This window comes from Doryrhamphus excisus, chromosome 16 (assembly GCF_030265055.1).
Source record: "Doryrhamphus excisus isolate RoL2022-K1 chromosome 16, RoL_Dexc_1.0, whole genome shotgun sequence".
In the NCBI taxonomy this organism is placed as follows: Eukaryota; Metazoa; Chordata; class Actinopteri; order Syngnathiformes; family Syngnathidae; genus Doryrhamphus; species Doryrhamphus excisus.
Window position 1 is genome coordinate 15,755,482 of NC_080481.1, and position 26,225 is coordinate 15,781,706.

Genomic DNA, 26,225 nt, shown 5'->3' on the forward strand with positions numbered 1-26,225 from the left:
CAGCGGTGTAATTGTTACGGACCTTCCCCTCTGCTGAGCAGCTGCAGGTTGCGTCCTTCCTCCTGAACCTGCAGCTGAAGAACTTGCTGCAGCAGCTCCTGTCTTAGCGTCTCTTGCACGAGTCCCATCCGCTTTAGCTTGTCCCCGTTCAAACGGAGCAGGGCCCGGCCTGAAAGTTGCAATTGCCACCAATTTGTTTCAATTTCCTGATATAATTTGCGTTAATATAGGAGTACCTGTGATAGCATGGTGGGAAAATGCCTCTACGTAGGTTAGATAGTTGTGCGGACAGTGCTTCTTCAGCCATTTACAAACATCCTGCTGCGTCCACATGACCACGGGTCGAATCAAGCTCGGCTGCGTCGGGCTAGTGTTGTATATGCTGTAATTGTCACTGGAACGATACTGCAGATAAACAGACATCAGAAAAACGACAACATGCGCCATTTGCCTTCATGTTGTTCTGCTTTTTAATGATCGGACCCTTCTGCTTACTCATCACGTGTGAGCGCTAGGAAAATTGCAGCGTGTCAGAAAAATGCTATGATAATTGCAGGGTCGAAGCCTTGGTAGCAACCATACAAACAGGCGCAGTCTAAACGGCACATTCATGCACATATATTTGAGCCTGATCAGCCTCATTAAAGCCTGCGGGGTTGATTGAGACCATATGTGCCGTTTCCATGCCCTTTAGAAGAATGGGATGTGTGAGGAGGATCAGTGAGCTGCCACAGAACACAATGAGGAGAGTGTGGGTCGGCATGATCATGAAACAATGCATAGGAGCCACTGTTTAAAGTGGCTCTTTTATCATGCTCATTGCTTGTAAATCAGTCAACTTTATTTCGATAGCGGTTTTCTCAGACGATATGTCACAAAGGGATTCTTTGCTTTGAATGCTCCTAGCGTTTTAAAGGGAAACTGCACTTTTTGGGGGGAATTTTGCCCATCATTCACAATCCACAATCCTGATTGTTCAACATCATGGTTTAGGGGCAGGATACAAAAGCTTGGTCAGAGTAAAGATATAGTAAATAATAATAAAGAAATGGAAATGGTCTGCATCCTACAAGGCCAGTAGCCTACCCGGTAGCCTAAGCAGGTGAATTCAGATGGTCTAGCCTTCCTCACACTTCCTGGTTGTGTCACGTGGTCTCATGTTTACCCTGACGTCCTTACAGAATGACATCTGCCTTCAATCGCAAGTTAAGTAGTAACAGGCAGAGACCCTGGGGGGCGGGGGGCGCAGACCCGGTCTCGACTTCCAGAGTATTATGAAGTATTAAACTACTAGTGCGGCACGGCGTTCAAGTGGTTAGCGCGCAGACCTCACAGCTAGGAGACCAGCGTTCAATTCCACCCTCGGCCACCTTGGCCATGGAGTTTGCATGTTCTCCCTGTGCATGCGTGGGTTTTCTCCGGGTACTCCGGTTTCCTCCCACATTCCAAAAACATGCTAGGTTAATTAGCGACTCCAAATTGTCCATAGGTATGAATGTGAGTGTGAATGGTTGTTTGTCTATATGTCTATATGTGCCCTGTGATTGGCTGGCCACCAGTCCAGGGTGTACCCCGCCTCTCGCCCAAAGACAGCTGGGATAGGCTCCAGCACCCCCGCGACCCTCGTGAGGAAAAAGCGGTAGAAAATGAATGAATGAACTACTAGTACTGCTTTGTGTTTTTCCATAATCTTTTTAGTCCAGACATTTTTCCATCAGTCATATGTAACTTTTACACAACTCTGATTGTGCTATGTGTGTCAAGAAGGCATTCATTCACTAAGAAGCCATTCGACTGAAAATGCACATAACTCATCCGAAGGTGTAATAAGATGTCCACATGTTATTTACTTTCTCCAATATTTAATCTACATTTCAAACAGAGACCAAAATGTTCCAAAACAGATAGCAGCAGAACCCGGACAAATCAAATTGCGTTTTTGCTTGACTGATGTTTCACAAATAATCTGCCGCCCGGAGCCATTTTCTGCTTCTGTGATTCCACTCGGTCCTTTCATTCATTTGTGGTTGCTGTTCTTTATTTTGTTTGAGTCACCATTGCTTGCTTCTTGACAAGGTGCAGTGTCCCAAACTGCCGTTATGAAATTATGAATGTGTCAGTATGGGAATATTTGGGTAGAATCTTCTCTCTTGTGATGCTTATTTGGAATATCAAACAATGTGCTGCATGCATTGCTCATCTACAGAAGCTAAATGGACCACTGTAGGAAACGATAGGAATGAAGCGAGGGAACAATGCATGATCTACAACTGTGTTATCAGCCTGGCCCAGTGTGCAGCTTTAGCAGTAGCTCATATAAACTGTTAAAGCGCTTTTCAATGGGTTGAATACAAAGGCACGGACTCCATGACTTGTAACCACATGCTTTAAATGAGGCCAGTCTCTGCCGATACAAACTGTGTGAGGGGAACAATGCATCATAAGATAACGGACGAAAATGTTGGATTTAAAGTTGAACAGCGCAGCGGCTGAATGTGAATCTTGTTGACACTTCACTTAGCAACTGAAGGCTTTGTGTGAGTCTTTTTTTTTTAAATCAATAATGGACAATCGTCAGAAAATATATTTCTCCTCACATAGTGTAGAGTACTGCAGTGCTATCTTAAGAGTTGGAACCCACTAGCCTGTGGGGAGAAACAGCTTCTAATCTATGTTAACATAGCAGCGATTTGTAATAGGGACACATTTGCCAGAGATTTTTCTTGTTCCACTTATGCAAGAGGATACAATTCATCAACTACAGTGGTACCTTGGTTTTCATTATTAATCTGTTGCAATGTGCCTGTCTAAATCCTTATCGTACAAAAACAGAAACTATTTTTCCACGTGGGTCGCATTAATCTGTTCCAGACACTCAAAAATATTAACAAATAATACATTTTAAAATGAATAATTGAAGTTTTACAATAGAAAACATTCATTCATTCATTCATTTTCTACCGCTCTTCCTCTCAAGGGTCGCGGGGGGTGCTGGAACCTATCCCAGCTGTCTTCGGGCGAGAGGCAGGGTACACCCTGGACTGGTCGCCAGCCAATCACAGGGCACATATAGACAAACAACCATTCACACTCACATTCATACCTATGGACAATTTGGAGTGGCCAATTAACCTAGCATGTTTTTGGAATGTGGGAGAAAACCGGAGTACCCGGAGAAAACCCACGCATGCACGGGGAGAACATGCAAACTCCACACAGAGATGGCCGAGGGTGGGAATTGAACCCTGGTCTCCTAGCTGTGAGGTCTGTGCGCTAACCACTGGACCGCCATGCCGCCCACAATAGAAAACAGTGCTAAATAATTCTAAACAATGGATGAAATGCATCCATCATTTTCTATTCCGCTTATTATTAGTAGGGTCGCAGGTATGCTGGAGCCTATCCCAGCTGTCTTCAGAGGCAAGCTACACATCCTGGACTGGACGCCGACGAATGAAACGGATAAATCGAGTTCTCCTCCTATTTTATGTGGAAGTGGTACAGTTTTGTCTTCTTACTTTGTCGATCTTTCCCACTCAGAGTATAGGGACCTTCTAAATACGGTTTTCATTGTTATTAGAGCCTTCTGTACATCAAATAACATCCCTATAGTTACCTTTACACACTCGCATCTCCCAATAGAGTAGACATAATAACAGGAAATTAAATTAAAATGTGTTTTGCTAGAAATGTGTTCCTTCGTGGAGCAGAGTAAGTGGTGGACAGGAAGTGATATCAGGGTTGAGAGTTGAATTTCTGCAAGAGTAGCCCGTGTTATTATTAGAAATTGTGCTGAGTTGTGAGATAATTCAAACCTACAATAAATGCTTGTTGTTCCAACAATCAACATTACTATGACATTACTGACTTGTGAACAGTGTGGAATACTACATGAGTCTTTTGAACGCTTTATATTTGTATGTTAGTTCATTTAGCCATTTATATGCGTGCAAATGCTCAATTTAGGGAAACATACGTAACATTTGCTTAAATATGCATACATTTTGACTAATAATCTGTATTCAACCACAGAACTGCATCATATATTTTTTTTAAATATTATAAATCAATACGTGGTGAGGAATAACTATACTGTATATGAATATATCAGTTCAAGACGAGTGGAGCAGGTGTGGTCCAGTACCTGGCGGGCCTCGGTGCCTGGCTGCTGCAGCAGCTTCACTCCTCTGCCCCCTGCCGCCTTCTGTCCACGGCCATCATGCCATGTTAGGTTCCCCCCTGTTCGTCGACTCAGCTGTTGTTTAAAGTCCTCAGGCAGAGCTCTGTACTCCACAGCTGGTCGACAAAAACTGAAACTGGATGCAGCTGTGGAGATAAACAATGATTAAAGATGGGGGGGCTTGGAGGGGAAGAATACAGACAGCCCTGCAAATGCACGATGATATACGTTGATGAGGTGATGAAGTACCTGCTCAAAATTCACACTTAGGTTAAAGAATGGCATAGTTGGTCAACAATGAGGTCGAGGAGAAGTCCAAGCCCGCTCAACAGCAGGTGGCTTCCCAACAGTGTGGAAGTACAGCAAACAAACATGCTGCTTGTGGCACAGATCCCAGCAGAAAGCAACCGCTCATTACTGATTCATGTACCATATTGCACGGCCTTTTTCTTGCATGCAGCTGTGTTTGTGCGCAACGTGCATTTTCTACACCGAGGCTGTCAGGAGGGACGGGATGATACGAAGGGATGAAAGAGTGTGTTTGGTTATCCATGTGTGAACCTCCAGTGGCTTTCATTCAATACGTCCTGCCAAAGATACTGTCCTGCAATCATCTGCGACATCACAATGTGGTGAATAAAAGTCTGGATGATTTGCCCTGGTCTAAATTATTACAGCTTCATTTTGCTTCAAATCAAAACAGCTGATGTGCAAAAACATCCTTTACAACATTCCTCCCTCAGGCTGCTGTTGTAAACACGCTGCTTCTCCTTGGTAATGTGGATAATTAGGAACACTTGTCACAATGTGTTGTCTTTAGCACTGCCTAAATCGGACTCAAAAGATACACAACATACACTTAAAAATGTTGCAGGGGGTTCATGAATTTCATGTTTACTTCATAACAATTGTTTTTATATAATAATAATAATAATAATAATAATAATAATAATAATAATAATAATAATAATAATAATAATAATAATAATAATAATAACAGAAATAATAACAATTATTAGTATTATTATTTCTTTTTGTAAAGAGCTGTGTAATGTGGCGTGTTTGCGCATGTGTAATTCATGTACACAACATACACTTAAAAATGTTGCAGGGGCTTCATGAATTTCATATGTTTACTTCATAACAATTGTTTTATATAGTAATAATAATAATAACAATAATAATTATTATAATAAAATATTAGAATTATAATTATAATATAAAAACAAAGATCTTTAAAAATAATTATATTATAATTTTAATTTTAAAGATCTTTAATTATAATTATAATTTTTAAAGATCTTTGTTTTTATATTATATTTATAATAAATATATAAAATTAAAATAATAATAAATAAAAATAATTATAATTTTAAAGATCTTTAATTTTAATTTCACAACATACACTTAAAAATGTTGCAGGGGCTTCATGAATTTCATATGTTTACTTCATAACAATTGTTTTTATATAGTAATAATAATAATAATAATAATAATAATAACAATAATAATTATTATAATAAAATATAATTAGAATTATAATATAAAAACAAAGATCTTTAAAAATAATTATATTATAATTTTAATTTTAAAGATCTTTAATTATTATAATTTTTAAAGATCTTTATTTTTATATTATATTTATAATAAATATATAAAACAAAAATAATAAATAAAAATAATAATTAATAATTTTAAAGATCTTTAATTATAATTTTTAAAGATCTTTGTTTTTGTAAAGAGCTGTGTAATGTCACGTGTTTGCGCATGTGCAATTCATGTTGTGGCCAGTGAGTGCATGCGCTTTAAGCTTGACCAGCTGGACATCGGTGCACTTTTAAGTGTACAGTATGAATGAAAGCCATCCGCCTACCTACCGTCAACAGCCATGGTCGTTCCACGCCGTGTGCATCGTCTCAGCCTGCCAGAACTCAACTCGCCTCCTCTCTAAACTTTCAATGCTTTTCTGTCAGCAAGGACGACGTCCAGCATCATCTCTGTGGAAAAGAAGAAAAAAGAAAGCTCACCGAGCAGCCCACCTTGACCCTCACTCCAGCTCCAGTGGTGGAAGACAGACGGCAGCCTGTTTCGCTACCGACTTGGCTCTCCACAACGTGACGCGAGCACGTGCGCGTCCACGAGTGTGTTAATGTTGCTAATGTGTCGTGAGACTGGGATGCGCGACTCTTTCTCAAGAGCACGAAGAAGCTCAAAGTGCAGCCTGGGGCCTGTAATTAAGGCTGCCAGTGGAGAGGAGAGGATGAAAAGCCTTATTTTCCCTGCACCCCCCCCCCACCCTGCACTCCCAGACTGTGTAACATAATTGTGAAGGGCCCCCGTGTGATGGGGGGGTTAGGGTAGCCATAGGCTGTCATCGGAGGAGGGCATCTTTCAGAATATAGAATCTATGCAAATCAAACCAAATTACCAATAAACCTTCAGAATACAAATTCCTCATAAATCTAACTAAACTACAAGCAACTCAAGAAGATGAAAATCTACTACAAATTTACAACCCGTGACCGGAAATGCTCTGTTCAATAAAGTTATGCTAATATCAATTCATGAGTGTCACTCATAAACTGCATTATGCTAACCCTATTAGTACATGTCACTTGATTCGATTTTTTTTATCCGACATTCCTTAAAGGGTAACTGCACTGCACATTGCCATCATTCGCAATCTTTATGTGAAACATTAAATGTGATTCTTTACCTTTTCTGTGTATTTTAACAAGCCAAACTTTCACGATGCGGGAGTTAGCCTACGTGACAGTTCATTTTAGTTTCCTTTCATGCCTTAGTTCCTGCTTCATGCCCTTATTTTGTACTCACTTCCGGTTACTCTGTTCAGTTTTCTGTTGCTTTGCGTTTACTATCCCTCGCACCTGTTTCCCATTTGAGTCTATTATAATTGTTTTTCGTTTTGTTTGTAGTGCGTATTTTGCTGCATTGCATCGGCCATTAAATACACTTTTACCGGCTTTTGGGTCCTGCTATCGCCGTAAGCTTGGGTAATTTGAAGTCCGTTATGTAAATGGGACACTGTTGGCATTTTTTGGAGGGCTTTAGCCCACAAATTGTAAGCTAGCTCATATTAACTCGTTAACTCTCAAAAGTCCCCTTTAAGTAGCTAAAGTCCTTCAAATCCTCTTGGAGGATTATTATTACCGAACAAGTGAATCATCCCAACAATTTATTATTATTGATTGATAAGAACATTAAACGACATTTTAAATAGTGTATACCGCTTTAATACCGTTGCATGAGAAGGGATGGGCAGTGGTCAAACTCTTATGAAAGATCATGCAAACTGTATTCATATAGTTGTAATCATTCGAATTAAGACTAAAACAATATTATGTTCTTTAAATTGAAGTAAAAAAGATAGTTATGGAACTATATCCCTGATTCAATCCAAAGGGCAGAGACCCTCTCTCTATTTAAAAGAAACTCAAAACCCACATTTTAATCAATCGTAAATTTAGAGATGACCCCTAATATGCTGATATGTATCCTCCATGGTCTTTCGACTAAGATCAAGACTCTTGCTGTCTGCCTTGATCTACTATCTGTCCCTCTGCTGTAGGGGTGTTTTTTACCTGCAGTTACCACAAGAGGGCAGTGCTACTCTGTCAGCAGTACATGCTCACTACACTGACAAAAGCCTTAGGATACCTAAGGTAATCATCTGTTAAAGTTTCTGTACTTCCAACCCTCAGGTTGTGTCTGGTTGTGTCTACAAACAGTAGAGAAAAAGGGGGCATATTATGCTTTTTCGTAGTTGTAGTTAGAATGTTGTATTCTTGTGTTTCAGATCATGAGGTTTGCAGATTTGGAAGTGAGCCCTGAAAGAAATTTGGGATGGCTCAAAACGCCCGGTTTCAGCGGGTGTTGCAAAACTGTTCTTTTGTGATGTCACAGAGGGGCTGGATTCCTTATGTGTGTGGCTGTAGGCGCTATACGCTCACTGCCGAGCTTCTGCTTCTCTGTTTACAAGGCAACTAACTGTTTATTTTGTGTAACTCTGGGAGCAAAAAGCGCTAGCATACAGGGAGCGCGGTTGCTAGTAGCAGTTTCCTACCACAATTAGCGGTCAGAGTCGACGTTACCGATGATGTAGAAAACCAAACGCTAAAATGCGAAATCTACTTACCATTGAGTGACGTCTTGAAGTAACATCTTTTCTTGAGAAACTTCGGACTGTCCAGTCTCAACTTCTGGATCAGATTCTGGATCCAACACATATGTTAAAAGCAGACATTTTAAAAAGGTACATCGCCGTATATTAGTAACTTCTATCGTTAACAGCTAGCAGCACAAACAGGAAGTGCTTTTACACACTTGTGTGTGTGTGTGTGTGTGTGTGTGAACAACCACAGCGGAGTGGGTGTGCCTGGAGGCGGGCCATGGGTTGAAGACATCAAAGGGGACCTATTATTCTCATTTTTCGGACCTTTGCATTGAGTTGTGGACTCCTATAGAGCAGCTACACACAATAGCCAGCATTGAAAGCATTCTAGTTGTACCAGAATTTGCGGAGGGGCTTGAAAACATCATGGTCATGTGACCACAAATGTGTTCCTTTGCTTAGATATAGGGGTGTCTTACATTTGCACAACTTCCCCAAGTGAATTTCCAGAAAGCAGGATTCTGTTTTTGAAATATTTTCATTTACTTGTTTAACTTGTTTACTACCTTCTAAATATGTTTTTTTTAACATTATTACAGCCCTCTAAACATAAAAAACACCCCTACTCACCTTTACACCTGTAATAACAAACACATTAGACAAAATAAGAGTAAATAAATCACAACATAAATGAGTCTAGTGCTTATGTGTGTTCGTATAAATATGTTCCCTAGAGGACCTGAAAGAGAGGTGGACAGGAAGTGAAGTCAGAGGTTCAGAGTTGAGTTTCAGCTTTGCATGGATAATGGCTGCAAAAATAGCTAATGTTTAAAGAGGGATTTAAAGGGATGCCTGTTGTGAGATCATTCAAACCTGCAATAAAAGCCTGTTGTCCCGGCGAATCAACACTACAATGTAGAATATTACATTTCATCGACATGACCTATTTTTGGATGTTCGTTCATTTTGCTATTTTTATTTCTGAAAATGCTTATGTGGGCAAAAAATTGTGATGAGGGACAACTGTATATTATTCCCGAGCCATGTTTAAGCATTTAAATACTGTATATTATATACACAAGTGTGATGATTTACATAAGGATATTTGAACAAGAAAGAAGACTTTGGTGCAAAAGATGAGTCTTTCCAAAGAGACCACAGTCATTGTGGAGATTTGTATGTGCACGTATGTGCACGTGGGTTTGCTCAGATGTGTACACATTGCCTTGAGCCTGGCGACAGCAAACACTAATCCTCTTGGCGACTGTGTGAAGTGTGCCCTGACCTCTGCCTTCCCATGTGGCCTCCAAATGAGGTTTGTTCAGGACAATATTGGTCTGACCAAATTTGCCAATTTAGCTATTTATTCTTCAACGTTGATTCCTCTAAATGAGCTTATAAGAATCAAGAAACTACATTAATACATTGGACCTGAAACAAAAATATATATTTTTGGGTGTTCTGTCACAGGAATCCAAATCCAGATTTTGTGAAGGTTGAGACCAATTACTCTTGTTTGTTCTTTTACATGGCTGTGAAGTACAAGGGCGGATATGGGACACTTAAAGCAAACAAGGCCACAAGGTCAACAAGAAGTACTTTCTCAAGGTCTGAACTCAAAAGACAAGCACAGCAACAATTCCCAGTGTTTATAATTTCATTGACATTCTGTAATAGCTGGAATTAATTATTTTTTGTGTGTGTGTCAGGTTACCTCAAATGGTGCCGGTCGTGCAAAAGAATAAATGGACAAGATAGTTGACAACTTGTCATTCACAGGCTATTCATTGAGAAAATAAGACAAATTATTAGAATTTCTTATCATTTCTTATCTTTTCTTATAATTAAAAAAAAAATTATTTAAAAAATATATGGACTGTAAACACAACTGCTGTGTAAAACACATAAAACAGCAGATAAAAGTGAGCCTTTGTTTTTGGTTTTGTAGGCAAAGCTACACACATTTTTTCATCTTTTGTCTGTTAAAAAGCATGAACTGCATAATTATGCATTCCATCAAAGACAAATTGAAAAGTCAAACGTTCTTTAAAAATGCTCTACCGCCATCCAACCTACTTTTCTCTATCGTCCAAGTGAAAAAGATATGCAGTGCCATGCATTGCAGGAACAGGCTGCCTTGGCTCAAAGACACACATAAAGAGATTTACAGGCTGGCTCAGAATGTAGGCCGCTAGTGTTAAAATTAAACAGGCACTAAGAAAATGAGAAAGGGCTCAATCACCCAAAAGTCATTACTTTCATATACTCATTTATTCTGTCTTTGATTGATTGTGTGTCCAGCGCAAAGTCAAAGAAAAACTGTGTGGATTCTGACTCTAATAAAGACCTCGGCCTGTTCTCAATGTGGCAATGTCAAGGGCGGCCTCAGCCTGACATAAGACGTAAAGAGAGGCATGTGAGTAAAAACAGTTGGAACTGTGTCACGCCATTCAGGGGGAAACTCAGGGTGGAGCCGCCATCATGGTACAGAATAAAGCCGCTCTTGTTCCGCCCGACCAGAACATTGGAGCGTGGATGCTGCGTGTTCTACATCCTACAACGAGAGCTTGTTTACAAATGGAGAAGAAAAGGTGTGCCCTGGGAAAAAAAAATAGTTTGCACTAAAAATAGCCCCACACACTCTTGTTGAGTATCTGCACAGTACAGGATGTTAGCAGGTAAAAGAGGTGGGACCTGGCACAAACAGGATACAGGAAATTGGCTCCAAAGATATCAGCAAAAATAATGGCTGCACTTGTTCCATTCATTCATTTTCTACCGCTTTTCCTCACGAGGGTCGCAGGGGATGCTGGAGCCTATCCCAGCTGTCTTTGGGCGAGAGTACACCCTGGACTGGTGGCCAGCCAATCACAGGGCACATATAGACAAACAACCATTCACACTCACATTCATACCTATGGACAATTTGGAGTCGCCAATTAACCTAGCATGTTTTTGGAATGTGGGAGGAAACCGGAATACCCGGAGAAAGAGCGGGGAATCAAACCCAGGTCTCCTCTCTGTTGAAATGATTATCCCCCATTTAGACCTCATGATCACGTCCCGACATGGATTTTTTTGGCATCAATTTTCACCAACCAACCACATTATTAGGATCACTTACAAGAGAAGATTTGATTGACAGCCAGGGAGATGTATCATTAGGGTGGTCAGCCATTCATTCATTCATTTCTATATCCTCACGAGGGTCACTAGAGCCTATCCCAGCTGTCTTCGGGCCAGCCAATCACAGGGCACATCTAGACAAACAACCATTCACACTCACATTCATACCAATCAATTTGGAGCCAATTAACCTAGCATGTTTTTGGAATGTGGGAGGAAACCGGAGTACCCGGAGAAATCACGGGGAATCAAACCCAGGTCTCCTAGCTGTGTGGCCTGCGCGACCGCCGTGCGGCTCTCAAGTTTGAACATCTGAGTTTGATATGAAATGTAGAATCACGACTCAGCTTCTGCTTGGACATCAACAACGACGCTTTGAACACAGACGTAGGTTGGGTGTGCATAAAGCCACTTCCTGTACACTTCCTATAACGGCATCAACCACATTATTATGATCACTTACAAGAGAAGATTTGATTGACAACCAGGGAGATGTATCATTAGGGTGGTCAGCCATTCATTCATTCATTTCTATATCCTCACGAGGGTCACTAGAGCCTATCCCAGCTGTCTTCGGGCCAGCCAATCACAGGGCACATCTAGACAAACAACCATTCACACTCACATTCATACCAATCAATTTGGAGCCAATTAACCTAGCATGTTTTTGGAATGTGGGAGGAAACCGGAGTACCCGGAGAAAGAGCGGGGAATCAAACCCGGGTCTCCTAGCTGTGTGGCCTGCGAGTCCACCGTGCAGCTCTCTGTAGAATCACTACTCAGCTTCTGCTTGGACATCAACAACGAAACTTTGAACACAGACGTAGGTTGGGTGTGCATAAAGCCACTTCCTGTACACTTCCTATAACGGCTTGCTCACTGCCACTTCTGTATTACTGTATTATCATTCATAATAATGATGCCATATGTCACAGCTTGATTGGCTTATCGCTGCCTCGTTCTAGTGATCCAGTTTTTTTCCAAACAAGAAATCCCTTCCTGTAACAAATACTATAACAAAGTCCCCACACATGCTATAAAACATATAAAAAACATAAAAACAGCTCCATTAATACTAAGTTTACCTTGTAAAAAGTATTGCATTACTCTCAATGTAACACAATTTAGAGTTGAAGTTCAAACAGAATAATAACGTTTTTCATATCGTTTAATTCTAGTCTTATAATTGCTCCCTCAAACTTCAAACAGTGATTGGGGCTCTATTAATAGATTCATCAGACATAAGCACTTTTTAAAATCGACTGTATCAAATTGCTAGCCGGGCAACTTTCAAGCGGAAGATGGCTATAGCTTTCAATGTAGAGAGCAGGCAAGTTGTCCAACTACACAAAGACTTGCCTTATAATGTGAGAGGGGCAAGGCACTCGCAAGTGTGGCCGTGCAACGGAGGTGTTTGTGATTATTTGTTCCAGATTGTGGAGGTTTGCTGTTAGGTTGGGGTTCAAACCCCGTCAATGTGCATGCGGCAAAGATTTCAGATGTTTGAGAGCAGATTTGACGGAAACGGAGAGCCAGTTTATGTGTAGTGAAGCCTAAGGAAGCGTGTATTGAATGTCTTCTTATGGCAGATACTAATGTGAAGAGTTATCTTACTATTCAACAAATATACGGCAAGTTAAAAAAGAAAAAAAAAATCACTCCTTCTGTGGCACCCTGGTGTCACACTGAGGGCGGTGTGGGAGGAGACATGTAAATGTTGCCTTTGGGGTCCTATTAGTGGCACTCACAGTGCACCGTTGTCACTTTGACGGACTCCACCACAGTCACTCCCTTGCATGGAATTTAGTTTTATAGTACAGAGAGAGATTTTCAATGTATACACTTTGAGCTATTGTAGTTTTTTTTTTTCTTCTGCGAGGGTATTCTTTATTTTTTAATTTATAATGGCAGCAAGTCTTTTTGTAGCAATGATACTGTACTTGTCAATGGGAGAGGCCAAGCCGTACAGGCCAGTCCATTACGGTGACTACACAACTGATATTATTCAGCACCGCAAGCAGGGGAAACCTACCAGCGTACACAAGTAAGTTCTGGTTATGTCATCTGTTGAGTTCACATTGCTACGCTTTAATTCAGCTCATTCCGACTTTCCATATTTTTCTCCTTGACAGGAATCACTGCGCTTATGTGATTGAAAAGACGATGTCCTTCACTGTTCAGGACGGTGCGGCCCCGTATGTTAAAGCTGAGTACAACAAGTGTTCCTGGCATAAAAAATGTCCAACTCTTCTGTGAGTGAAGTTATTATTATATACAGTAAACCTCGGATATATCGGAAATTCGCTCACAACGGACAGATAAAAAAGAAACAATTTTTCTGTAATGCATTTCCAATAAAAATTCATTGCATATATCGGATTTTTTTATAACGGATTTCGCCTATTTCGGACAAAATCTCCAGTCCCGTTCCAATGCATTTCCATTAAATTTCCCTCGCATATATCGGATGGCCGCATCGTGGCGCTCCGATTCGCCGAATCGTGACAGGCCGCTATACGACGTCATTTGCAGCGTTTGCAGCGTTGCCTGCGCGTCCAGGTACATTGGAAACATAGTCAAGGAAGTGCCTTTTTATAACGGATAAAATCCGATTTACGCATATACCGGATATAAATCCGATACGGACATTTTCCGGTATACGCATATAACGGATTTCGCTTATATCGGACAAAACCAGTGGGAACAATTGAATCCGATATATCCGAGGTTTACTGTACTATTATTACTTAGCTATTTCTAATATACTGGAATATGTTTTGAAGTGAAATTACCACAGTCTCATAAAGCGTTGTTTGTTATTCCCAGATATCGCCTAATCTATAAACCAATCTATAAGGTGGCGCATAAAACCATCACAGAACTCGAGTGGCGCTGTTGTCCGGGGTATTCGGGCTACGGCTGCATGGACGGGCCCCCATCTTTCCAGCATCCAATGAAAAGCATGCCACCGTTTAAAAGCCCACAGTTCATGGGACCACCATACAAAGGTCCCATGTTCAAGGGCCCTTCTGTCGAAACCGAGCCATGGAATCAACCCAAAGGACAACCAACCAGCCGTTTCAACCCGTACCCAATGCATCACTCTGGACCCGTAAGGTCATCCAGCTATCCAGGCGCCTCTTTTGAGCCTTATCCGGATGCACCCGAACCTGTACCGGACCATAAGGAGGAACACGGTGCACAGCATGAAGAACATGAGCCGAGACAAAGACCAGAGGAGCATATCCCAGAAGAAACCTTTCCTCCTACCGATGGACGACAAGCTGAGGGTGAATCTTAAATCTAAAACCTCTGGTTCATGATTTTATCCTGGTTTGCTCACCTGCTAGTATCGTCTTTGCATGAGATGTGATTCTGTTATAATAATAAATCTTTTCCTTTATATTATTTTAGGCCGTGCTCTACAAAGTGAGACAGAGGAACGCCTATATCGAATGGAGGAGGATGTACAACGTCTAAACCGGGGATTGGAGACCCTGAGAGGAACCGTGAATGGCTTGGAAGAAAGCCTCAGAGCCTCACTAAGAGAAGATGCCAACAGGATGTTGTCAGCTCTGCTGTCGGCTGCCCCTAGCCCTCTTTCTGCCCCCGCTGTAGCCTCCAGCCCCTCCACGGTAGGCTTTGTTGAGATTCCTGGGGGGGATCCTGAGGCAGTCGGCCTGGATGACCAACATGTGTTTCCAGGACTTAGCAAACTAGATGGAAGAATAGAAGAGCTCAGCACGGAACTACGAGCAAAAACAGCCGAGCTTCAGGAGCTGAAAGCCACAGTCATGACACATGACGGAGCACTGAAGAAGATATCTATTAGAGAGGGCGTGGTATCGGACTCTGCACATCTTGAGGGCCAAGACCAAGAACCTACAGAGCAGTTATTGGATGCGAAATTGAGTACGGCAAGGACAGACATTTTGGAAGGGGTTGAAAAGCACGTGGAGAATGCAGAGGGTCGATGTGAAGAGATAGCAGAAGATGCCCGTCGACAGTGTCAGAAGAAGCAAGGTGAGACCAAGGAACTAATGGAAGATACTCTGGCAAAAAGCACAGCTGACTTGAGGGCAGAGCTCAGAAGGCTCCAAGCAGACGTTCGACACTTAAACACAGAAGAAAGCTGTTGCGTTACAATGAGAGGACTCGGTGAAAGGGTGGAGTTTGTGGAAACCTCCGTGGTTGGGCTCAATCAGTCCCAGAAGCACCTAAGAGTGGAGTTGGGAGCGCATAAAGACCACATAGAGGGGATGCTGGAAGGGCGTCTAAAATATGTTGAGACTAAACTCAACCTGACCGGGGAACTTAAAGAACCCGGAAGGAGAAGTGTCTCGGATAAAGCCGAAACGGGACAAGGACTTGAAGCCAGAATGGACGACAAGTTAAGAGAACTGGAGGGACGTCTATTGATGGCTTTGGAGGAACTGGGTAATGCCACTGCCCCTGCGCTCTTGGAGGGGCATGCTGTTCCAACCTTGGAGACGGAGCTGGAGTCCCTTCGGGGGAGACTCGAAATGGATGTGGACAGAGTGCAAAAACATCTCAGCAACCTTGAGATTCTCTGCTCAACCTCATGTTCCTCCCCTAAGAACCCCACAGCCATCCAAATGGGGGACTCTGTTGTTGTCGGCACAGCGGAGGACCAGAATGCAGTGGCCTTACTAGAAAAGCATGGTGAACGTTTGAACAGCTTCAACGTCACACTGCAGGACATCATGAGGCGTTTAACCGACAAAGAAGACCAACAAACGGAAGCGGGTGAGCTCGCTGTGCTCAAGTTGAATGTCTACTCGGTGAATCGCACGCTAAGAGGCCTTCAGGACTCACTGGGGACGGTACTCAACCAGGTGGGTCGAGTCAACGGCTCCTGGAATGAGAGAGAGTCACGTCTGTCCCAACAGATGAAGGGTGTGGTCCAGTTGGTTGGACATCAGGCTTCCATGCTTGGGGCTGGTGAGCGTAAACTGACACGACTTAAGGCGGAGATACAGGAGATGAAGAGGCGGCTCGCCGAGGAAGTCAGAGGTTGCCGGAGCACAGCCATGGGGGTACAAAAAGAAGTAACAGAGGTCGGTGGACGTGTTGCTAACGTTGAAGACCAGTGTAAAGGCCTTCATTATTTAGCCGAAGATCTGGACAGAATAAGAGAAGAGTTGGAGAGACAATCGAGCGGGTTTCTACTGCAATTTAACGGAACTCTATCCAGCCATTCCCAGCAGTTGTCTGAGCTGAAAGACGAAATCCGAAACTGCACCACAAAGGTAGAGTCAGCACAACAGAGTCTAGGGTTTGATTCCGAGTCACAACGAGGGGACACTTTCACTTCAAAGTAGATCTCTTCATAAGGTATTAAAACAGGACTAGAGAATAAAGGTTTTCCAACAATAAAGGTTTGATACCTGCACTGACATACACTGACGTTTTAAATGCTGCATACTATTGGATACAGCAAACTCTGACTGCACTCTTACTATTGTGAAAAAAAACTTTACTTGACTCACAAAGGTGCTAAGAACTGTTGTTGTATTGTTGTCTACCATCTTTTTGAACTACAGCAAAGTGCATCTGTGTTACTGCGCTGTTTACATGCATTAAAACCCATAATCTGTATTTAAATGTTATTTAAAATGTTTACATGATGTTCTAGTTTTTATACTTTCTTATGTCTAGACTACAAAAATACATACTGATGTTTTTTTTACTAATATTACTGGATGTATAATGCCGCTCATTCTTGTCCCCTTGTGTAATTGTACCTTAGGGTTGCTCAACACTGAAATAAATGTTATTTGCTGTTGTAGCTTTCTTGTGTAACATATCTTTTTTTATAAAAGGTACAGTCTATGACACAAACAATTTCATTTATGTTTTATATAAACTGCATGTATTTATTGTTATGTTATGTTATGTATATATTATTTGGCTGTTGCTGCAGAGCACAATTGAAAACCTGGCTGTGTGCCTTTAAGCAAATATCAGGCTAGTGTTGCTATCAGAGGTACAGTACAACCAAGGAGTACATTTAGTACATTGAGCTCCTAGTACTCCGTCACTCCGAAATATAAATCCAGTTCCAGCGTCCACTACACTGCATCACATTCATCATTCCATAGGGAGGGTTTAGGTGACCTTGTCTTTCCTTGACAAACAGCCATTAAAATTACTGCTATATATAGGGATGAGCTCACTCACACTGTTGCCGCCTTTTCAGTCAGAAAGGTAGCCATTGGCTGTCCTAGAAGTCACCAGACGTCGCTATTTGTATTCAATCTATTTGCATATAATTTGCATATGATGTTGAACTAGGAGAGACAAAATAAATAAATGCTTTCACTTTTGAGTCCCTAAATACAAAAAACCCTCCCTAACAAACCCAAAAATAGTTGCTAGATTTGCCGCTAGTCAAATATTGCCAGCTCTAGTGACAAAATTTTGTAGCGTGGAATATCTATTGAATAAAAACTAATGATTCCTGCAGTGTGACTGGGAGGAACAAAAATAAACTATTGCAATGATGCAGGTTGTCACACATGCACATGCACAAAAACGAAAACACAGAAGGAGAATGCATGGAAAGTGTGATATCAGCCTTTAACACATACGGTAAATATTTTTGTCCTACTCTGAAAGTATACACACACTAATCTACTTTGTTTCCAAGTAGACGCTTGGATGGGGAGGATTGTCAAGGTTGGGGAAAATGTGTCTTGTCTGACTCAGAGTCTTTCCACCGCTCACTCATTGGATGCGAGTTTGAGTTCCGCTCAGGGCACAACTCACAGACTGTCACTCAGCATGTCATGCTCACAGATCTCACAACACAACACAAAGCTGGCACAAACTAGGAGGAGACAGAATATCTGAGCAAGCAGAGCACTGAGGTCGTTGCAACGGTGACTAGTGTTAGAGTGTCCTAGTTAAAGTGTTGTCTTTGTCCTCATGATCATGATGGTTGGAGAAGTGGACGTTTTGCATGTCAGCTCACTGACAAAAGAGGCCAAGTACGTGTGAGTGTAACCTCACTTCACCACTTGTTGGGTATTGTTGATGTACCGTATGTATTGTATATTGCGTTGGAATGATCAGACTTAATGGGGCGTTCAGTGTCTTGGTGCCATATCAACACTGGATCCTCCCAGAGCTGTGTACTTCCCCCGTTGCTCTTCTCCCTTTATACCAACTGCTGCACCTCCAGCCATCAGGCTCATCAAACTGATCAAGTTTACTGAAATACCAATCTATCAGACATGATGAGTCTGCCTACAGGAAGTAGCCAAAAGGTTCTAACTAAATAAAGGAGCTATTAATATTACTACAGTTGAATATAGTATGTTTAGCTGTGAGCTGGAGATAAATCTGTAGAAGCATAACATTTATTATCTGTAATTTAAAATACTAATAACTTTGTTATTTTACTGCCGCGATTGAAGTCTTCAGTCAAGACGTCAGTGTAAACATGACAACACGTGACACAACCAGGAAGTGTGAGGAAGGCTGGAGGAGGAGCCTCCGAAGGTAAGATGCAGACCCCGGATGCAGACACAGCCATTAGGTGTATCTTACAGACACCGTAGCCCGGAAGTCACATGTTCAATCGTTGCTAGGTTACGGTCACGCGCTGTATGTCAAAAAGCGGGATTTACAAATAGAAGTAAATTGTTCACCATTTTGGTAAGTGGCGTAATTAACTGCTGTGGATATTTGCCCTCTGTCTGCTAAAACAGTGAGTTTGTTAATTTTCAACCTTACAACTTCTACAAAAAGTGGTCGTTAACTACTCACTTCGTGTGGAAAGAAACTTCCTTGCTAGCGAGGCTAGCGACCAGCGACCAGTTGTCACCTTCTGCCATCACGGCTACATTAGCTGTCTGAATTTGTTAATGTATTTAACCACTACAGACGCAATATATTAACGTAAGATTACATTAATACATTAAATGTATGATTTATTGGTTACTTTACTTTACTTTACAGGTGACAATATACCGGGGAGATGTTCAACTTCTACACGCACGCCCTCACGTCAGTGCAGGGTTCTCTTACCAAAATCTGGTTAGCAGCACACTGGAAGCAGAAGGTCACCAAGGACCATGTTTTTGAATGCAATTTAGAAAGAGCCATTGGACATATTATTTCTCCACAGGTGAATTGTCAAAACTCTTGGACCATATCCGAAGAAAAAACACTCAGAGTAGTACATTACCTGATATTTCATATTTATAGACGCAATTTGGTTTACGGACTTCTGGATATCTACTTCTTGGTGTGGTTCGGATCTTCTCCAGAAAAGCCAAGTATCTTCTAGCAGACTGCACTCATGCCCTGGTTAAAATTAAAGTTGCCTTCCGGCCAGGTAACACATTTCCCACACAATTTAGTCGTAATTTGTTTGTCAGGACTGAAGTTGCAGTGCATGCTCGATATTTGGAGGTCATATGCTTTAAATGCAAGAATGTGTTGCCACACAGAAAATCTTCTCACTTCTCAAATTTGATCGTTTTTCAATTTTTTTCCCTCAAATTCCAAACTTTGCAGATGAAACACAAATGCCTCTTGAAGGACTTGAGGCCACAGTCCAAAAAATCACTTTGAGAGAAGATTTTACTTCCTTCAATGACCAGCTGCCTCACTCAAAGTAGCTTTGACTTCTTTCTTCCATCACATCTGCACTTTATTTGTCTTGTTAAATGACAAATTTCCCCTCTAGCGATATCGAAGTGGATTTGAATTGCTCCTCACTTAACCAAAGTCGACCGGATGAAATCACCCTTAAGGAGGATTTTGGAAATGCCTTTCTGAACTTCACTGACATTGGTAAGCAACCATTTGCGGAAATACGGTCTCTGACAAAAATTTGTACAAACAACACATAATAACTTCACTTTTAGTGGCTCATTTGGAATCAGAAATGGCCTTTATGAAAGGTAGATAGGAAGTAAGCTACACGTCGATGGCAATCGACCAGTAGATCTTCAGAGCCCATTCCCCAAAACCCAGAGGTGGTCCATCTTGAGCAACAAGCGTGCAGAGGTTTAGAGTTAAGTGACAGCGATGTGCCAGTGCACACAACACTAGTTATTCCGCGTTAATGTGGCTCAAAATCTGCTTACGACTTCAAATTAAGGCATAACTATACTAACTCCATATACGTGCACCTCCAAAAAAAAATCTTTACACTGCGGCAACGCGGCTCGTTGGGACCAACCCCTCTCTCCTAAACTACTATCGCTCGCCCACGACACTAAGCCAAACAGAGTTGTAGCTTGCTCATAGACCCGACACCACAAGATCTTCGCCTCAAGTTCACCAGGGAGACCAGGGATCTTGGGCTCAAAAAGGTTGGTGATCACTGCTCTCGATTATGCTCATTATAGCAAATTATTGTATCATTCATTGAGTTTTAATTAGAACAGAGAAGTCATTTTGTACTTGGACACAATTATATTTGCATGGCCCGTTTGTTATGTAGATCTAGTAGTAGTACTAATAGCCGCATTTTAGCTCCTGGGTAAGGAAGACAGAGTATGCTGATCTGGTAATGCTTTCTTTCCTTGTGATTGGCAGGTGATGAGTCCCAGTGTTACCAGGATTGTCCGCTTGATACAAGCTTCCAGAATAATGACTCATTTGGGGATGAAGGTACTGGATTGGATTTACTCGGTGGGTCATTTTCTTCACAAGTGTGTGTTTGTTATTGGACCATTTTCACCTGATCTCCTCCGATATACAATTTGTGCGTTATGGTCTTTAATCCCACAGACCTTCTCACAAATGACAGTGATTGTGCTATGTTCACTGACATCAGCTCAGAGGAGCCACAAAAGGACAATCCACTCAACAACCAGCATGGTAAAAAAAAACAACCGAATTTGACTTTGTTGTATTGAATGCTCAGTTGTATTAAGTATACTTTAAAAGTTATGACCTCCATCATCAAGACAGTCCATTTACATTTAACTTCAACTTGTGTCGGGTCTGCTGAGGGGGTGCCATCCCTGGGTCCCTTCGACCCAGCCGGCTCGGGGTTCCTCCCTTTTAAGGTGGGGGTCCGCCCGTCTGTCGGAGTCGGAGGGCCCGGGTGCTGGTTCCCCGATGGCACAGCCTGCGGCTCCTCCCAGTGTGGGCGGCCCCAAAGGTGGCGTTCCCTTGATCCTCAGTGCCATTCCATGTCTCCCTACTGTGTGTGATTGTGTGTGTGGGTGGGTGTGTGTGTTTCTTAGTAATTGTTTTTCCTTTTAATTGTGGTAATTGTTTTTAATTCTGTAAAGCACTTTGTCTTGCATGTCTTTGCAGGAAAAGTGCTATACAAATAAAGTTGATTTGATTTGATTTGATTCAGGTGCTGACAGAGGAGATCCTACAGAAGAAGAGTACCCGAACACGCCGCCCAATGAGCAGGAGGCCTTGTTCCTTTGGCCTGAGTCAGCCACTTGTAGGCACATTATCACACAAAATCCTTTACATTGGCTTATAGCACCATCTGGTGGACCAAACTCTCATACCCTGATTTGTATACTATACTGGTATACTATAGCAGTAGAAATGTGTTGCTGTGTTTTTTTATCCACAGCGAGCACAAAGAAGACGAGGCCAAAGAGGGAGTGCACGCTAATTGTGGACCGAATGACGATGCTGACCAATAATGCTATGCAGAAGCAGCTCAGCGACTACTCACATCTGGTTGTCCCCATGGACATGGCTCCCCCCACCAGACAGGTCATGCTGTGGAAGGAAGGGGGCGCTGCAGTCAAACTGCTGGCACAGCCTTGCACCGATGTTATAGCGCCAGAGATTAATGAAGTAGAATAAACCTCTTTCAAGCCCAATTGACTCATAGAAACACCCAACTTACATTTTAAATGTTTTTTTCTTTTCTTTTACAGACTTTTAAAAAGAGTGTTTACCTCCATACTTGCAGTGATTATGACACGGTGGAGGTCATGCAGCAGGATGACCATGAAGGTAGAAAGCTGCATTTTGGTACTCACTTCCTTTTGTAGTCTTCTGTTATGGCAAGCTCTACCTTACGTGTCAGCACACAGGAACCTGAGCACATTGGACACTGAAAGCATCAAGGACCCATCCAGAGATCACGAGCTCACAGACACCCGTTACTCCAGCTCCAACCAGACTGACTTAGAGCTCACACGAGTAAGTCAAGCTATTTCAGACTGGAATAGTGGCGTTTCTTTTTCATCCTGATTCATTATCTGTACCGTGTGTCTAGCAGGATGAACACAGATTGGACTTCAGTCATCCAGATCTTCCATCGGAGGACTCCATGTTTGTCCATCCATCTCACATTGAGCAGAATAGTCAGGCGAAATCCACAAACACTCAGGCACAGGTGGCTTAAAATGCTTTTTTCTCCCTTATTTGTAGACTTAACACATGTATGGTGCAGCACCACCACTGCAATCTATACATGCTAAAGGTTCAACAGATCCCCACTTTGACTATGAGAACCAAGACCTAGTCCGGAGGGATGAGAGAACAATCTAGATCAGGGGTCAGCAACCCGCGGCTCCAGAGCCGCATGTGGCTCTCCAGCCTCTTTGTTGCGGCTCCCTTTGCAATGCTTGAATATTTTTTAGCACCCGTGTGGTGAAAATGCACATCTTCGTTATGAGTTTACAAAAATCCAACTTTGTGTGAGACCATGAATGCATCCTGACTGAGTTCTGACTGGTGACTGAATGAGCAGACAGGATGCTATCCAGTTCTCTCTGACAGGTTAACATGAAGGGAAATGAGTAATACTTTGAGTTATTTGAGTTATTAATTATTAATGAGTTATTTGACGATTCTAAAAAATAAATTAGAGCTCATTTAAAAACAAAAGTTTATCTCCAGTACTAGCAAGAGTACTCCAACTCGTCTTTTTTTTTATCTGAACTACTTTGACACCCCCAAATTCCCTCCAATGTTGTTTTAAACATACAACGTTTTGCGGCTCCAGGCTATTTTTCTTTAGTGGGCAAGTGGGTGAAATGGCTCTTTTCATAGTAAAGGTTGCCGACCCCTGATCTAGATAATGTAGCGGTAGAAGCACTAATGCATGGATGGATGGTGTTTGACTATACTCTTTCCAGTTTTGTCAGTAAGAAAATAATATAAATATTTTGTGGTTGACTGTAAGAATTTCCGTAGCAGATGGTTTCGGTTAACTGTTCACAGTCCCCCACGGAGGTTTAGCTGGCACTGACTGACGTGGTTCCTTTGTAACTTGCAGTCTTTGATGGGCAGCCAAGACTTGGAAGCACAGAGGGTCAACAGACAAGCACAGAAGCTTCTGAAATCACTACAAGTAAGGATCTAAAAATAGAATACTTTATATTGCTGCTAATTTGATACATCACAAAACGTTAGGCTTGTATTTTCCTGCTGTCCACTTGAATCAATAGGACTAAAAAAAAAGGCATGTATTTATTAGTAGTATACTACTAAACCAACCAACCTAGGCTTTGTGTTCAAGATGGATGATTTCGGCTTGCAGCTAGGCATGACCACATGGTCAACCGCGGGCGATAGGCTTGGGACCAGAAGTGCGTAGGTGAACGCCCGCTTGAGGCACTGGTCCAACGCCCCCACATTAGCTGACAAGGCAACAATGGCCTCCATGATTTCCCGCAGGATCCCAGGATGCAGAGACAACACTTGGTCAAAAATACAAAAATGCCTCCACAGAAGGAAAACAGTATATACAAAAGGAAAAAAAAAATTTAAGCCAAAAAGGAGAACAAAACGTAGTGCTACAAAAATGACAGCAGTCAAAAATACCAGGCGAAAAGGCTAACACAATGCGCTGCTGAAAACTAGCAGGGATAACAAAAAACACTGCTGAAAGTATGCACTATATACTGGTAACAAAAACACAAAGGCACCACTGCTGGAAGTAGCCAAACAAGGAAGAGAAAGCCAAATACTCACAATAACAAAGTAGACAGTTCTCGCGAGAAGCAAGCTGAGCGTTGTGCAGGCGGGGAACAATCTGGCATCGAGGCCTGGTGAGTAGTGAGTGGCAGGTGTGTGCCAGCACCTCCGTCCGTACAGGACTGCATGCACTGAAACCACACAGCAGACAGGCGGCAGCAAAACAATGGCACTGAACATGACAATATCATTTTATTTGATTTAAATATACTGTACAACAGGGGTCTCAAACTCAATTTACCTGGGGGCCACTGGAGGTAGGATCTGGGTGAGACTGGGCCGCATCAGGTTTTCCAAAACAAAAACAAAAAACGGAAAAATGAATAAACTTTGCTTTGGTTCCAATTTTCTACAAGAAAAGCTCTGATAAAACATTCCACTGTTGTCAAATATCTTATTTTTCTACACAAAATAAGATGATAAAGAAATAAACAAATCAAGAATAAAGAAAATCAATCAATCAGTAATAAGTAAATATAATAATAATAATAATAAAACGGCTAATAATAAAAACTTAAGAAACCATATATAGTTGGTGGGTAGACAAATATTTTTTTCAGATTAAAATTAACAGCATTATTACAGCCCTGTAGACATGACAAAACACGACTATAGTCACATTTATACTATTTTTATTTACAACATATTGCGCAACTGCAGGGTCTTGAGACACATGCTAACTCGCAAACTAGAGAGCTAGCGACCTAAACGGTAGCCTCCAAGTTATTTCCTTTAAACTTAAATAGCCAAAAACTTACCACTTCCACACGGATAGGGAGGATAACTATTAACAGTTATTTAACCTTTAACATGAACATTAATCAAACTTAATAATTTTTTCTGGGTACATGATACCATACAGCATCCATATCAAACTTTAACATTAAACTTTCATATCAAGGCGGGGGCCTCAAACTAGTGTCCTGCGGGCCACATTTGGCCCACAGGCCGTGTGTTTGAGACCCGTGCTGTACAATATAAATATGTTAGTACATATAAAAACATCTGCCACAACACATTGCATAACCCTTGTACGTAGGCCGCTACTCTCATTTGAGTGCATAAACTACCCTGGCAACTACATATATAAATTCATGATCAGGGGACCCAGGTGAGATTAAGGATGTGTGTGTCTGGGTGGCAGCGTACCAGCGACACGAGGTTCAGCCTGAAGGACCTCTGTGCAAGAAGCACCCGCTCCAAGGCAGCCTCCACCTTCTATTCTCTGCTGGTCCTAAAGAAACAACAGTCTGTGAACCTGCAGCAGAGTGCTCCTTATGAAGACATCTTTGTCATCCCTGGACCGACATTTTTTTCAAAGGTGAAAGGAAAGTCAACCTGTCACAAGAGCTACTACTAGGTACTACACTTGCAGAGAAAATGTTTATTCATTATTGCTTGCATGTTATGCACTTCTTTTTAAGTGAAATGCAACAAATGTTCAATAATATTGAAGAAAAGCACCTTTGTGTTTATTGTTTTGTTGGTCCTTTACATATGTAAATATGTATTGCTATGAAATGTATTTGTGTCTTACAGCAATGCCACCAGCATAAACATATTAAGTTGCTCATGATAAGTTATTCCTTCATTCATTCATTTTCTACCGCTTTTTCCTCACGAGGGTCGCGGGGGGGGGGGGGGGGGTGCTGGAGCCTATCCCAGTTGTCCTCGGGCGAGAGGCGGGGCACACCCTGGACTGGTCGCCAGCCAACCACAGGGCACATATAGACAAACAACCATTCACACTCACATTCATACCTATGGACAATTTGGAGTGGCTAATTAACCTAGCATGTTTTTGGAATGTGGAAGGAAACCGGAGTACCCGGAGAAAACCCACGC

At 41.9% G+C, this 26,225-nt stretch overlaps 3 protein-coding genes across 10 annotated transcripts; 2 read left to right on the forward strand and 1 right to left on the reverse strand.

Annotated features, from left to right (window-relative positions):
- Positions 1 to 3: 3 nt before the first annotated feature.
- samd10a (sterile alpha motif domain containing 10a) lies at positions 4 to 24,394 on the reverse strand. Of its 5 annotated transcripts, XM_058051014.1 has the most exons (6): positions 24,378 to 24,394; positions 8,337 to 8,412; positions 6,058 to 6,177; positions 4,145 to 4,326; positions 237 to 405; positions 4 to 169 (listed from the first exon to the last, which is right to left on the reverse strand). In XM_058051014.1, the coding sequence occupies exons 3-6, from the start codon at positions 6,068 to 6,070 to the stop codon at positions 15 to 17; spliced, it is 519 nt and encodes a 172-aa protein (XP_057906997.1). In that variant the 5' UTR covers positions 6,071 to 6,177; positions 8,337 to 8,412; positions 24,378 to 24,394; the 3' UTR covers positions 4 to 14. The 5 variants fall into 5 exon arrangements, with proteins under 5 accessions (XP_057906997.1, XP_057906995.1, XP_057906996.1 ...); XM_058051012.1 differs by lacking the exon at positions 24,378 to 24,394 and having other exon boundaries at positions 8,337 to 8,515; XM_058051013.1 differs by lacking the exons at positions 8,337 to 8,412; positions 24,378 to 24,394 and adding an exon at positions 6,897 to 6,990.
- Positions 13,224 to 17,180, forward strand: LOC131104135 (EMILIN-3-like). The gene is made up of 4 exons (XM_058050978.1): positions 13,224 to 13,482; positions 13,571 to 13,690; positions 14,265 to 14,728; positions 14,853 to 17,180. The coding sequence occupies exons 1-4, from the start codon at positions 13,343 to 13,345 to the stop codon at positions 16,778 to 16,780; spliced, it is 2,652 nt and encodes an 883-aa protein (XP_057906961.1). The 5' UTR covers positions 13,224 to 13,342; the 3' UTR covers positions 16,781 to 17,180.
- Positions 18,942 to 25,926, forward strand: rad21l1 (RAD21 cohesin complex component like 1). Of its 4 annotated transcripts, none has more exons than XM_058050998.1 (14): positions 18,942 to 18,962; positions 19,422 to 19,590; positions 19,671 to 19,800; positions 19,983 to 20,082; positions 20,155 to 20,261; positions 21,012 to 21,107; positions 21,207 to 21,296; positions 21,787 to 21,879; positions 22,018 to 22,247; positions 22,331 to 22,409; positions 22,483 to 22,598; positions 22,675 to 22,794; positions 23,680 to 23,754; positions 25,525 to 25,926. In XM_058050998.1, exons 2-14 carry the CDS (start codon positions 19,441 to 19,443, stop codon positions 25,738 to 25,740), a joined length of 1,602 nt encoding a protein of 533 aa, XP_057906981.1. In that variant the 5' UTR covers positions 18,942 to 18,962; positions 19,422 to 19,440; the 3' UTR covers positions 25,741 to 25,926. The 4 variants fall into 4 exon arrangements, with proteins under 4 accessions (XP_057906981.1, XP_057906979.1, XP_057906982.1 ...); XM_058050996.1 differs by lacking the exon at positions 18,942 to 18,962 and adding an exon at positions 19,010 to 19,118; XM_058050999.1 differs by lacking the exon at positions 18,942 to 18,962 and adding an exon at positions 19,010 to 19,118 and having other exon boundaries at positions 22,678 to 22,794.
- Positions 25,927 to 26,225: the final 299 nt, after the last annotated feature.